Source organism: Equus asinus, chromosome 10 (genome assembly GCF_041296235.1).
Source record: "Equus asinus isolate D_3611 breed Donkey chromosome 10, EquAss-T2T_v2, whole genome shotgun sequence".
In the NCBI taxonomy this organism is placed as follows: Eukaryota; Metazoa; Chordata; class Mammalia; order Perissodactyla; family Equidae; genus Equus; species Equus asinus.
The window spans coordinates 75056458-75070975 of NC_091799.1; the positions used below are offsets into that span (position 1 = coordinate 75056458).

The 14518-nt window shown below is 40.6% G+C and overlaps 1 protein-coding gene across 3 annotated transcripts in view; it reads right to left on the reverse strand.

Moving 5' to 3' along the window:
- Positions 1–14518, reverse strand: part of GHR (growth hormone receptor) — a 245225-nt gene that overhangs the window by 118505 nt on the left and 112202 nt on the right. For all 3 annotated transcript variants that reach the window (XM_014855170.3, XM_044779368.2, XM_014855167.3), the window contains one exon: positions 13913–13993. In XM_014855170.3, the coding sequence (XP_014710656.2) occupies positions 13913–13982 (70 nt within the window). In that variant the 5' untranslated portion in view covers positions 13983–13993. The remainder of the gene's footprint in view (positions 1–13912; positions 13994–14518) is intronic.

A 14518-nucleotide genomic window follows, 5' to 3' on the forward strand; every position in this document is an offset into this window, starting at 1 on the left:
CCATACATCTCAAGAAGAATGAATGTACTATCTGAGCTATCTTAGTGCATTCACGAGTTCAGCTGTTTCTGATGATTACAGCTCCTAGGAGGACAGCCAGAGAGGACTAGGTGGATTTAGATATCAATTGTTTAAAAGAAACCCCAGAGCCAAAAGACTGGAAAGTTAATTCCCTCTTTTGCCTTTGAGAAAATCATACATGAGTGAGTGGGCATAAGCAATGGTACTGCAGTAATGTAGAAAACTATAAGGAGGTAGACAGAAATCTCTTTTGTTTGTCACAACTGAATATCTTTCTCTAACTTATAAAAACGATTCCCTAACTTAGTAGGTGTAGTGGGGTAACACATCCAGATCTTTTATAACTCAGTCTCCAGCAGGAAATGACATGTTCCAATGAACATAATTCTAACAATGCCGAAGTACATAGGACATGGAGAACAGAGGAATCTTAGAGATCATCTTAGCCACTGATTTTCTGCCTTTTTAAAGAATTTGCTAAATTATTTATTCACATGAAATCATACCTGGAAATCCACTGGGTAAAATCAAAACAATTATTATATGAAGCAGTGTTTGGACAAGAGCGGGGCACCAGAGCACCTTGGCAAGTCAGCTCCACACTCCCATACCTTAACCTCAGCCCTGTCTGACCTAGCAGCTCGCTCTGCTTTGGGATAATTGTCGCTGGTATAAAGTACTTTCTTGAACAGCACAATCTAATTGTATTTGATCTTCCCCTCCTGAAGAGAAGGTCAACAAAGAGGAGATTAGCCTTTACTGAAAACCCAACTTGTACCAGTAACTATGCTAAGTACTTAACGTGCTGTCTCATTTAATTCTCATGGATGGTTTTCTGAGCAAGGTATTTACCATCTCTATTTTAAGATGAGAAATGTAAGTGCTGAGAAGTTAATTTGCTCAGAGTCACAGAGTTGAAATTGATAGAACTGAAATTCACATGTGCATATGTTTGATTCCCAAAGTATACACTTTGGTGATATTATACTATTTTACCATGCTATCTCAAAGAATTGGTTAAAGCCTTCTTCAGCATGATACATTTTTAAAACAAATATCTTGCCATTGCCCTCTCGTCACCCTCAGATTAAACATCTCCAGTTCCTTTCGCATGACTTCAAGAGTCTTCACCATTAAGTCTGTTTTGTTTAGGTTTGTCAATATCCTTCTTAATCTTGATGGCTGCAACTCATCAGATTAGTCTAGATATATTGTGGGCAGTGCAGAGTCCAGAAGACTGGTGCTTTTCTTGTTCACAACCTTCTGTTTCTATTAGGGCAGTCTGAGCTAGCTTGCTTTGGCAGCTACATCGGAACAGGTTAGTTATATTATACTTGCATAGTCTTTTAGGGGAGTTGCTGTAAGCCAGGACTCTCACTTCCCTCATTTTTGAAGTTGATTTTTTTTGAAAACTATACACAGGACTTTCCATTTATCCCTATCAAATTTTATCTTGGTAGTTTTGACTGACTATGTTAAGGCCATCAAAATATTCTGAATCCTACATGTGTCATTCAGCATATTACCTATCCTTAGCTTTGTATCATCTGCATATTAGCATGCCTTCCTTGTCTTCACTCTAGTAAGTAATTAAAAAAAAAAAGCCCAGGAGAAGGTCATTCACGAAGGCCTGCAGAGAGGGCACGATATGAGGGAATCTCTTGCAGAGTACCACATCCATATCTAAGAAATAAGAGAAAAATAATTTTGGAATTGAAAGAGACAGATTAGGTTTATCTTTCTGTAACGTTTTATTAGTAGATGAGCAATTAATTTAGAGAAACTAAGAACTTTTTGCCCACAACCACAGAGTTGATTCCTGACAGAATTGGATTCATAACCCCGAGTTGGTGCATGGTTTTTCCCATCACACCATTAGATGGGATCACTACAGCAAAGAAGACATTCCTGATTTGTTTTTCAACAATTTCTTGACACAACTTTCTTTTCTGACAATTAGACCCTTGCTTCTAAAAGAGCGACACAAGAAAGAAATTCCAGTGAATGGAAGACTCTTGTTTTCATAAGCGTGGTTTCACTGATTTAATATAGACAAATCCTATCAGAAAAATGGTGTAAGAATAATGTTACAACCAACATAAATCCTACGTACCAAACAGGGAATATTAATCCTATGAGGATGGGAAAATCTTTGGGTATGGAGGTATAGATTTATAAACAGGCAAAATATATGGTATAATAGTGAGTGTGTATGTAATATAATTCTATAGATATGTTAGCAGAAAGGGGGCATGGCTTTCCTGTACTTCGACAGCTTCTGCATTCATGAAGAATCCACAAATGATATAGAAGAGAAAACCCAGAGTTGATTCCATAAGGCAGTCCCTGCACCTTCCTAAAACAATGAGGGAAAGCCTTGTAGATAACAGGGCTAAATAGAACTGGAGGGTGTTGTTCAGTTGCCCAGGAGGTACCTTTCACAGGGTTTTGTTCAAATAAGAGGCGGCTCCTATCCCCACAAACTTTGGTTACTGATTTAGTCTCAGGAAGAGATGCCCATTTGCTTTGAGGAAATTATCCACACCTCATCAGAAGTTTTATTTATACATATATATATACACACATATACATAACATATACAAACATATATAAAATATACACATACTTATATATACATGCATACAACATACATAACATATATACACAAAACATATACACATATATAATGCATAATACACACACAACAGATTTAGCACATATATACCATATACACATATATAATATATTTTATGTGCAAAATAATGAGGTCCAACATTGAAAGTCTAAGTCCTACATTAAACTTAATGAATCTGAATCTTAGAGGATTTACAGAAGGAGTTCGTGGAATCATCTCTTGTCTTTTTGATAAAATATAACTGTGATTCTTTAGCTAGGCTGATCATGTAAAGCAAATGCAACTTCCAGAAATCAGCTGAAATTCCTGCAAAGGCGAATACTTCAGTTCCTTAGTCACCATGGGAATCCTAGGGCACGAGAGGCAGCGTAGGGCGCACTCTGGGGTCAGATTGCCTGGGCTGAACTCCTTCTTTTGCCTTCACCAGCTATGTAAACTAGTTACATAATTATTCTTGCTGTCCTTACCTAGAACAGGGTAATCATGGATCTTTCCTCTTATCATTGCTGTGGGGATTAACTGAGTTAATAAGTATAAAGTAATAAGTATAAAGTAACTTGATCCACTAAAATGCTTCTATAATTATTGCAATGAATTTGTTTTAATTCTGTCCCTCCACATCCTCAGTCCACCTGGTGACTAATCTGGGAACCGTGCCTCTCTCCACTTGGTATCATGTCTGCTACAGGGCAAATGCTCCACGAACGCTCACTGAACTGAACTGACTCACCCAGTATCACTCCCAGGATCAGCCAACTCACTACAAACTCACTTGCTGTATTGATTAGATTTAATTTTATTAAAAGTACAAGAACTAGAGCACTAAGGTTTTATCAAACTTATCCTCAGAATATTCATTGTAAAAACTGTAGACGTAGAACAGTGCTTCATTTTAGAAAAGTTTGTGCCCTCACGTTTTACTTCTATTGTTGAGAACATCTTAAACATTAGAATCCTCTTCAAGACAGTTTTCTCGAGTCATTATTAAAATTATCTTTAACTTCCAAAACTTCCTTATGCAACTGAACTCTTTCTTTTAGGCATATATTGTTATAAATAAAATTCTACACACCTATTTAGTTTGCATGTTTATTTAGGCCTCAGGGTTTGCAGTAACTCAACTTGAAGCCAATAAAAGTCACCAGTTATTGAATACTTACGTGTTTTTCCTGTGTCATCTCAACAGGTGGTTTACTTGTGTTACCTCCCTAATGACTTTTTTTTTAAAGATTTTATTTTTCCATTTTCTCCCCAAAGCCTCCAGGTATGTAGTTGTATATTTTTACTTGTGGGTCCTTTGAGTTGTGGCATGTGGGATGCCGCCTCAGCATGGCCTGATGAGTGTTGCCCTGTCCACACCCAGGATTCGAACTGGCGAAACCCTGGGCTGCCAAAGCAGAGCACACAAACTTAACCATTCGGCCACTGGGCCGGTCACCCTAATTACTTTAAACAAGTTATTTTCCTCCCATTTAACAGATGAGAACACTGAGGCTCAGAGAGTGTAAGAAACTACCAAAGCCACTGCAGCAGATGCTGTCAGTGCTTTCCTGATGTAGATCCTGTAGCCATTTTTGTGCCCACAGAGTCTCTGTGTGCTTTCACCCTCAATACCCAGTACCTGTGTCTCTTTGTTGGCTTCCCACTGGCTGCTGGAACCGTCTTGATCTGTAATTAGCTAACTGATAGTGTCTAGGAATTTACAACCTCCTGGGGTTAGCCCTTAACCACCAACAGAGAGCTGATCTCTACAACCTGAAACACTGCTTCTGGAGGGGACTGAGCCAGATACTCACCCCACCACCCACCCTACCATGGGACAGTCCTTGATATTGCATTTTTGCTTGGTTTCTTTACCTTCCCTATCGCATTTCCCTACTCCCCTCATCAGTTTCTCCCCGGAACATTTTCTAATAATTTACTTTCATTTGAATCCTTGTCTCAGCATTGACTCCTGGCTTCAGGGGAAGTCAAACTAAAAAAAAAAAAATGATCACACAGCTCATAAATGGCAGAGCTGGGATTCAAACGCAATTCTGATAAAGTCCAAGATCGATGCTCTGAAAATCCCTAATCTAGACTGCTTCTCCTGACCGTGATAGAAAAGAAGGAAAGAGGAACCAGAGGTGACTGGTGTGGAGACTTCCTTACTGGTTCCTACTTGCTCAGCATCTCTGTAGGTTCTCTGAGTACCAGTCAAGGCTGCCTGGCCAGCTGCCTGACAGCTCTTCTCCTCCCAGGGAGCCCTTCCATGGGCTCCCTGTACCCTCTAACAATCTAAGCTTCCAGCTGCCCCAAGGAAGTGATAGCCAAGCGTGGAACCACAGCACCAGACACATCATGCATAACCAAATCAAATGCAGATCAAACTGAGCTTCTATCAACTAACTGCAGAAATCAATCAGTAATCTACATAGTATTTACTGAATGCCATTTGAGGGCTCACCAGTGGCCATGGTCTCCTCATTTCGGCCTGGAATTTTAGTCTCTTCCTTCTACCTTCCGCGTTAAGTCATCAGTTGACACTCACCACATCAAAGGCTTCTGATTTGGGGTTTATAGCAACCCACTCCCAACCAACATGTTGGAGAAATCATCCCCCAAAATTCAACAGGGAATAGTTTCATTTCAGATACATCTCATGTTAATGAAAGTGCTTAATATCCTCCTATTTTTGTCTTTAATATTCTTCTATTCTCTCCTTAAAGTAAGTTTTTTAGACCGAAGAAAACAGGATTTTAGCACCTATCTAATGGAAATTGGAGAGTCAGGTCATCCTGGGGAATAGCTATACTTTTTCTTTTCACAGCCATAATTGCTATACAAACATGAGCTGGACATGCAAATCTGGCCAGAGTATGCACAGAAGTTAATCTAGCTCCTTCTGTTCCTCAATAAGAGCTTTCCAGGAAGTCAGGATTAGTGATAGCCGTGAAGTGGGAGAGAGCTAGTCAACCATGCTAATGAAGTTCCGAGCAACATCCAGAGAGGATGGTGCTGGCACAGATCACAAGAGAAGTCGGGCACAGCCATATACAAGCTTGTAAACCTAGCATGGGCTGTCCAAGCACAGTGCCTCAGGTAATTCACTGTACTCTTTGTCTTGCCAGCTGATCTGGCCACACTGGGCCCTGACATGGGGCAGGGCTCTTTGACTGACTTTCCTCTGCCTTCATCACAACACATCCTTTCATTGTTAGCTGTTGTTTAGAAAAGCACAGTTTCTCTTGCTCCAACCAAGGAAGCAGCTGGGTCAGTGGCTGGGAAGAGGAGGAGGGAGGATATGTCCCAAATGTTAGGCAGCCACAAAATGGTCCTTCCTAAAATGTGACCTCTGATTTTGGGGGAAGCCAAGGCTCACCAAGATAAAGCATGGTAAACATCACCAATTCAATCTCCACTAACGTGAATCTATCAATACTTACACACTGTACATGGCTATGTAGAAGTCAAATATTCCCAACATCATTATTCTCCTTCCACAAATTTGCAAGGTATTACTAAAAGATTAGATGATGTACAAAATACTAGTTTTTTCATATTCAGAGATCACGAAATTAAGGATTTTATCAATACAACTTTGACTTTTAATTTTGAGAGTTTCATACTTCAAGAAGGGCTTTAGTTGGAAAATAGGAGAAACCTGATTTTTAAGGAATGGGGCTGGGAAAATTGATCCAGCTCTCCAGATGATCCCTAATCAGGGTTTTTCATAATCTAAAGTTCAATGTCCAAAGGGACAGAGAAAACGTGGATTTGGGATCTGGAGGCCTCATTATATTTCTCTGTCTGTCAATATTTGAGGAGATTTAATCAGGTAGGTGGCTCACAGATAAAGGTGGTGTCAGGGGGTTGGGGCTGGGTGATGGTTCAGTCAGTGCAAGATGTTGGCCAGTGGCTGGTACATGGGGTTACAAGGTTCAGTCACCTGGAAAGAGGTTGACAAGACTTAGGGAGGGCATCAGACTCCCATGCATTGGTGTATAGGGAAAGTTCTGGACCTGATGGCATCTGAAGTATACAGCAGAAAAAATGAGATCATTCCATCCACAGGGAAAGCCCACAAATCAGGGCTTAGGGTAGGGCACATGGATGCTTGGGGCTTCCTGGAGACTACTGGCCCTGGCTTCTACAATTGTACAGCTTTGTCTAAACCCCTCCACTTGGAAGGGGGTCCTAGTTCAGCCCCTGCCCTGGTTAGGAAGGGAGATAAGAGAGCATTAGTGACAACTGTGGCATATGCCTGGGGAAGTCACAGGTGAGGATTTAGAAGCTGATACATTCATTCCCTCAACAAATAAATGAAGATCTCCTCTATGTTTCAGCACGCTAGAGGTTGGGGACACAGAGATGAACAAGATATCCTTCACGGATTTTAAGATCTGGTGAGTTTTAAATCCGTATCACTGTATTCCACAGAGTATGCAATGGTTATCTTGTCAATCATCTGAAAACAATTAAATTGCATGTATTTCAAGTTCAATCCAGACTTGCCACACAATTTGAAACACAGATGTTATTAACAACTTCATTTAGGAGAGGGACACACAACAAATGTCACCTCTCCCACAACCTGATCCCACTATCCCACTCTTTTCTGCCTACCCACTGTGTCTTGCCTCTCCTGTGTCCTGCCTCTCAGTGAGACCTTCCATAAAAACATCCTGAAACATTTCCTTCGTGGCTGGGACATGATCCACCATGCTCTAATACCTACAAGCCTGCTGTGGAAATGTAATGCACATGCTATAATTAGCTCAGGTTAAGGCTTAAGGCCAGTGAGTTGTTATATAAACAGAAACAGAGAGTCCTGATAGATATATCTAATGAAATAATGTGGATTCATTTTGAACAGATTTGGGAAATACAGACCAAAAAAAACCCTCTGATTTGTAGCTGAGGCTGAAGAGCTCCAAGCCCCTGGGCCCTCCAGTCTGGTCTGTGCAGGAATCACCAGCAAGGGCGCCGGGGAATCCTCTTTGTATGGTCAGTTGCGTCAGATTTCAAAGTGTCTTTATGTGATACATCATCACTGCCTTTATGCTGCTAACTACAGATGATGGGGAAGCTTCGCTCTGGGTTTGAGGATGACACTGTTGACAGCATTACTTAAAGGCCCATGTGAGTGTTGCTGGAAAAGCCAAACTGGGAGGGCAGTGCCTGATGTTTGTGAAAGATGAAGGTGGTCTTTGGGGTCGTGCTGCTGGTGACTGCCTGATGACAAGTTAGGTGCACAGTACTATGGATAAGCAGGCAGTTACGAGAAACAAGGGCTAGGTCTCAAAAGATGCCCTTGTTGATGGTTCTGAAACGTCTAAAATTCTTTATCATGTAGAGTTTAAAGTTACGGTTTAAACCGAACCAGCTTGGGAAAATAATCCAATGACTTAAATTCACAGTGAGGAGAAAACGACCAACCACAGGCTCTTTCCGAGAAAGTTTTCCTAGGGGAAAGGTGCTGGGTGACTGAGGGGCCCTGGGCCCCCTTCTTGTGGGGGATAACCTCAGGCAGAGGCTGCCTGGGCTGGTCCAGGCTGCCATGGAATTCTGTACAGTTGAACCTGGGTTAGCCTCCAGCTGAAGCAGAAAACCAGGTGTGTCCATAAACAGGAGCTCTGGCCAGCACCACACATCAAATGTCAGCTTCATTCCTGTCTACCCCATAACAGAAGCCCCAGTTTAGGCTACTGAACCAAAGTGGTGTGGCAACATTTTGCATACCAGGACTGGCTCTTGTCCTGTAATAGTTGGGTTCTAAGGTGGAAGACCAGAAGTATAGTCGATCATTGGCATGTGTGAATCAAACATTCAAGGTTCAGACTATTCTTGGGTGGTCCCAGTCTTTTATTACTAATTAGCTGAGGCACAAACGTAATCACTCACACTGCCAGCAGCTTTGTAGGGGTGAATCACTTAGCTACTGTGTAAGCCTCCCTGAACTCCCAGACTCTGCCCAGCACACAGCTTTGCTGCACTCAACTCATCTTTCGTATATTTTATTGCATTCCAAGGGGCAGGCACATACTCTAGGGTTAATAACCTATCTGGGGGTATGTCAAGGTCTCAGTATATAGTCATGAATGTCCAGAGACTACATGGGGAGCAGGCTCAGGCCTTTGTCCCCACTGTGGACCCTCAGTGCACAGTAGCCTAAGCCATACCACAGCTGCACTACAGAGGTGAGCAGATAGCCATGGGACCTGGGCTAGGCACAGGCAGGAGTTCTGGAAAATGGTACACAAGAAAGGTGGCTTAGATACTCTGCTGTCATCAGTCTCAGCATGTTTCCTCCCCCACAGAGCTGTTCTGTGCAAGTACCACTGCTCTGCTAACAGGCTGAGCTGTGTTCCAGGACTACACTGTATTAAAGGTGAGTCACTGCTGATGTTGATAACATTAACTAAAAATGTGGAAACTTAGAAATGGATGGAGTAAGAAAGATCAGACAATTCTTGCAGTCAAAAATCCACACATACTAGGACTTCAAATACTGGTGATTCCATCTCTTCCACATTTGTCTGTGATCCATCTATTTTTTTTTTTTTTTTACTACAACTGTCACACTTCATCTCTCTCCTGACCTATTACAATCATCTACATTCATCTCTCTCAATTTCACTTTTACCCTATTACTAGTATTATTCCCAAAATGAAAAAATAAGTATTATCACTCTGCTTAAAACTCTTTAATAACCTAACAGCACCATGATTAAACGATGCTTACTTGTCTGTCTTCTCTTTTATAGACCATGAGTTCTTTACAGGCAGGAACATAAATTTAAAATTCACTCTTGAATCCATAAAAGTGCTCTATAAAAACTTGCTGAAAGACTGTTTTATGCCATTATCTGCAAATGTCTGTGCTCACATCTTCCATTTGGCACCATCTAGACAGACAAGACCAGGAGCTCCTCAACCTGGCCTGCTATGACCTGCTGCACTGGAGCATCAAAACTGTTTGTGACACCAAGAGGACCAAGTGATGCAGGGGTGCTGATGTACATGGACTCAGGCCATGGCACTACAACAGACTGTAAGATTTCTTTGTGCCTACTGGTGACAGTAAAGGCAGAAGCAATCTACAGCTCTATGGCTTTTTTCCTCACTTCTAGTATGAATGGAAAGCCTGGAATTGTTCCTTCTTGAAAATAGTTAACAGGTACACATTTTACTGTTTACCAACCACAACTGCAACTCTGACACTTGCTTGCAAATAATTACAAAATATATCCTATATGTCTTGGCAACCTCTCAGGGCTCTGCAGAACTTCAATTGCAAGGGGATAGGGTTTATTTAAGAAATAAAATGCTACATCCACTGTGCTATTATTTCCTATCCATTAGCAACGAGAACACAGATGTCTTTTCTTTCACATAAGTGCTGTGTCAGTTTGTATAGGTTTATGAAAAATGTCTAAAGATATACAGAGAGCATTATTTTGAGGATCCATGTTCCCTTAGGACATGGTATCTCACTCCTAGTGTAAGTTTCTTACCTTGACTGGTATAGAATAATGCAGCTTTTAATCTTTAGAGTGATAAGATACTAATTATGTGCTTTGCCTGCAAGCCACACTATATGTAATACATAAAACATGTCTATATATATACTCACCTATACACATAATATATTATACATAAATATTATATATGATACATAAATATTACATACACCAAGTAATGTTTCATCATTAGCACTTTCGCCTGACCTATATCTTTGAGAACTATGACCTGCTAAATATGGCATACACTTCCTCTCTCTTCTCTTCCTTTCTAAATACTATCCATTCTTCAAGGCCCAGCAAGACTTGCCTTTTTCATGAAGGTGTTGCCATCTCCAGGTCTTCTATAATTTAACTCAAATCTACTGACATAAGTCTACTTCCAAAGAGAATAATTATCAATGTAGTGTTCACGTACCACACACTCTGGCCAAATTAATCCTATGCCTTTCTTGAAGTGAGTGCTCAAAAAATTTGTGGAATGCTCAATGTGTGAAATGGAACCACACGTTACCTAGCACAGTGCCCTGTACATGGTATACACCCAGTACCTGCATGAACTCTTCTCCGTGTACACCTCATGTCTGCACCCATGCAATTCTGTTTACATTGTTCCTTTATCACATCAGCCATTCCTATAGTCGCCATCTGCTCTTCTCAGCTTTTTAAAGTCTTAACCTAGTATTCTAGTTACTGCTGAAATAACACCGACCTCCTTTATGAAGCTGTAATTCACTACAGCTGGAGGTGACCTTCCTCTCTTCACTCCTCCGAAAGAGTGTAGTTCAGGGCACTATTTGGAAAGGTAATAGACACTGCCTCACACTATAATTCTTTGTGTATATTCCTGATCTCTTAACTCACGATAAATTCCTTGAAGGAAGAATCATTGTATTCTTCATAACCCTAAGTTTAATCTTTGAAAACAGAAAGCTCTAAAGAAATATCTGTACATTGAATTTGCTGAATTAAGTATTCCAGTCCATCTCAATTTATTCTTTTTCAGAGCATCCTGACCATTTGTATTCATCACACAATCTGGGCCCTAACACTATATAGTCTGTCATTAATTTCTATAAGATCCTCACATCCCAAGTAGACTGAACTTCTTCAGGGCAGGGGCTTGCCTACTCTCTCCTTAGGTTGCTGAGGTCAGAGAGGATGCTCAGTTGTAGACTGATTGAAATAGTAGAGATTTATGATCTAATTTATAACAGGCACTCCTTGGAAGAATATTTATATCCATCAAATCTTTATGCACATTTCTCATTAAAATCACCATCCTAGGCACAGCAATTTTGATGCAATCAGTTGCCAGTTGAACCCTGTGAAGCCCTCAGAAAATGAGGCAATGTTGGTGATTGATGATTCTGGAATGAGAAATTCTCCCTGAGACTATGTAACCTGCCTTCAGGATATAGAGACTGCTATTAAGGATGAGAGATCTACTACAACACATTAGCTACTACAATGGTGGCACTGTTCGCTGTTTAGTTCTCCTTAAATTTCCCATGGGGGCAATTAGACTTAATAAAAAAAATCCTCTCAGGACCAGTATATTTCTAATTGCTCATCTGCCCAAGCAAGAAAAACCCTGCTCAAGGCTTCAAGTGCCAACCTTCCCTAGGCATACAAATCTGTCATCCTCTACCAGCAACTTTTCTCCAGGTGATGCTTTCCAGATCCCTTACTCAGCAGTGCCCCATCCTTCACTCACCAAACTGAATTCAAGTGAATGGCTGGTGAAACTATAGTGGTATCTTTTTTTCTCTTTAATCCTCGTCTGTATTTTTAGTTGCCTTATACAATGGGAGCGAAAATAAAAATAAAATGACTTGGTTACAGACTGGACTAGGCAGAAAAAGAAACACATGGTCCATGAATGTCATCTGAGATTCAACCTAGATCATGTCATGTGATCATTTTGGCTGAACCCATCAGATAAATGGTCAGAACTGGGAAACACACACACACGTGCACACTCGTGTTCGAACATGCTCATCTACACCCTCTTATGTAAACATCATACCCCATCCTTAACAATCCTCAGGCCATTTTAAGGTAGAATTCTGGAGTAGCCACATATTCCAAAGGAATTTTGGTTAGCCAAGGAAAAAAAAGAAGGAGGAAGAAATTTTTTCCTTTGCTAACCTACTTACTATCTCTAAGTACTGGTAGGCTATGTGGTTTGTGTTTACTGTAAACCATTGCCTTTTCTTATGTTCTTCTCCCCTCAAACCAAAAACAAAGCAAACAAACTCTCAAGCAAACATAAAACCAGCTAACGGTGTTGTTTCCTTATGAAGTTAAAGGTTTACTGAAATGTCAAAGCAGCTGAAATAGATGCTCTTTGCAGACTCTCTAGGTCTAAAATGTAACTTGAGCTCTAGTCTTTCAGCTGGGGATGCATTTTTAATTTTCTTTAAAGATTTCCTTTGCCATGCTTGTCATTTTACAGGTTTTTTAAATTCCTCGAGACTTGCCCAGTGGAGTGAAAGTCACCTTAATGAAGAAAGTAGAGATTAAGCCACCATGACTTCAGAATAGCAGAGGATCTCAGCTGTAATTCTTTGGCTCAGAACCAGGGTCTAAAACCAGCCATGGGAAAAGCTGCTGAAATGGAGCCTGCAATTCTGTCCATGTTTGACTTGCATAATGTTGACATTATAACACCAGAGAGACCCAAAAATATTACAAACAATTATGACTTCTTTCTATAAATATTTTTAAATTGCTCTAAGAGATAAAATCACATATTTTACCCTTCTTGTTTTCTTAGTTACTCTGGTCGCCCTCAGCAGCTCACTACTATGCATTTATTTTTGGCTCAAAGGTCAGGGAGGACATCTTAAGGCACTACCTCTGCTGTTAAACTGTGTTTTCCAACATGAGTGCCCGGTGAGTAGAGGACTCAGCTGCTCTTAAAGCAACAACTGAAGGTGGTATCATAGCATAGGAGAAATCCACTGTCTCTGTCTTCTGTTGGAACCCAAGCAAGGAAGAAAACCAAAGATGCAAGACAATCTTTTAAAAAGTCTCCCACCCATTTGTGAGCTCAATTTTCTTTCTGGACAGAAAAATCCTTCTTCTCATTCCCTTTCATTACTCTTTCTTGTTCCAGTTATTTCTGCTATGAGACAAGTTTGAATATATTGAGACTTCTCCACTAGGAAGAGGGTATATAAAAAAAGGAAGGAGAATTAGAGAGATGGCCAAGGAAGCTCATGACTTCTGAGTACATTATTTAACTGTTTCAAGTGTCTCTTCCTTCAAATTTAGTGAAATGGTAATCGCCCAGAGACTGAGAGTGAAATTTATTGGAAACTTGCAATTGCCGCTCTCAGAGAATATGATTAGGCCTTAATTCTGAGCTCTGGAAATAGGCTATGACATCCTTAGTCACAGATGAGCTCAGTGATCAGTAGGTTAATAACCCTTCAGGGCAATTTTAATATCTCTCCCCAAGCCTGAGGACCAAGAGACCTGGCTTGTCTTCCATATAAATGCCCTCAGCATGATTTGTAGCATTTTTGATGTGAAAACATCAGACGTCAAAGCTGGCTACTGTATTCCTCCTAAAGCATCCACGGCAAAGTCCTCCCAGTTTAGGATTTTAAAGCTAAGACAAGTTTCCTATTTGTTGCTACTTAAAACTCACATCTTTTAACTAAATCATCTGAGGAACTTAGATTAACAAATAAAGTTCAGTGGTATTTCCAAACACTGGTGGTGGGAATGGGAAAGCAGAACTCACCTTCACTCCCAGAAAAAGCATCACTTGAGCCTGCCACTGCCAAGGTCAACAGCAGCTGCCAGAGATCCATACCTGTGGGACCTGTAATCACACAAAAAAGAATACAAGAAAGCCAATTAAAAGCAGACCATTATCATTAAATCCTGTTTAAAGATTGGCTAAATCATGAAGGAGCCGACATGCATGTCAGTTCTAGAAGGAATCCCAATAAATCTTTCATTGCCCCAGAGTCTCATGTTGTCATACTTTTCATGAAAGCAAACAGCAGGTCGTAATAAATTCTACTTCCCGTGGGTGCTCGCCTCAGGAAATAACATGGACACTAAAGATTTTCACATCCTGGCCGACAGGGATTGAACCACCTCACACCAAATGACCCCCACACACTGCTTCAATCACAGGGCCAGTGTGTTTCACTTTAATTTGATCTGGAAATAGAAAAACTTGTCATCAGTATCACCAAGCAAGGGGCTCTGGGTTGGACGGGCCACAAAAGGAAAAACAAAACAATCCATTATAATAGTAAAACTTCTCCAGTGAACAAAAGAGCTCAATTAGCACTCAAAATACTGTGCTAATGAGCTATCTGAAGGAAGTTTAACTAGG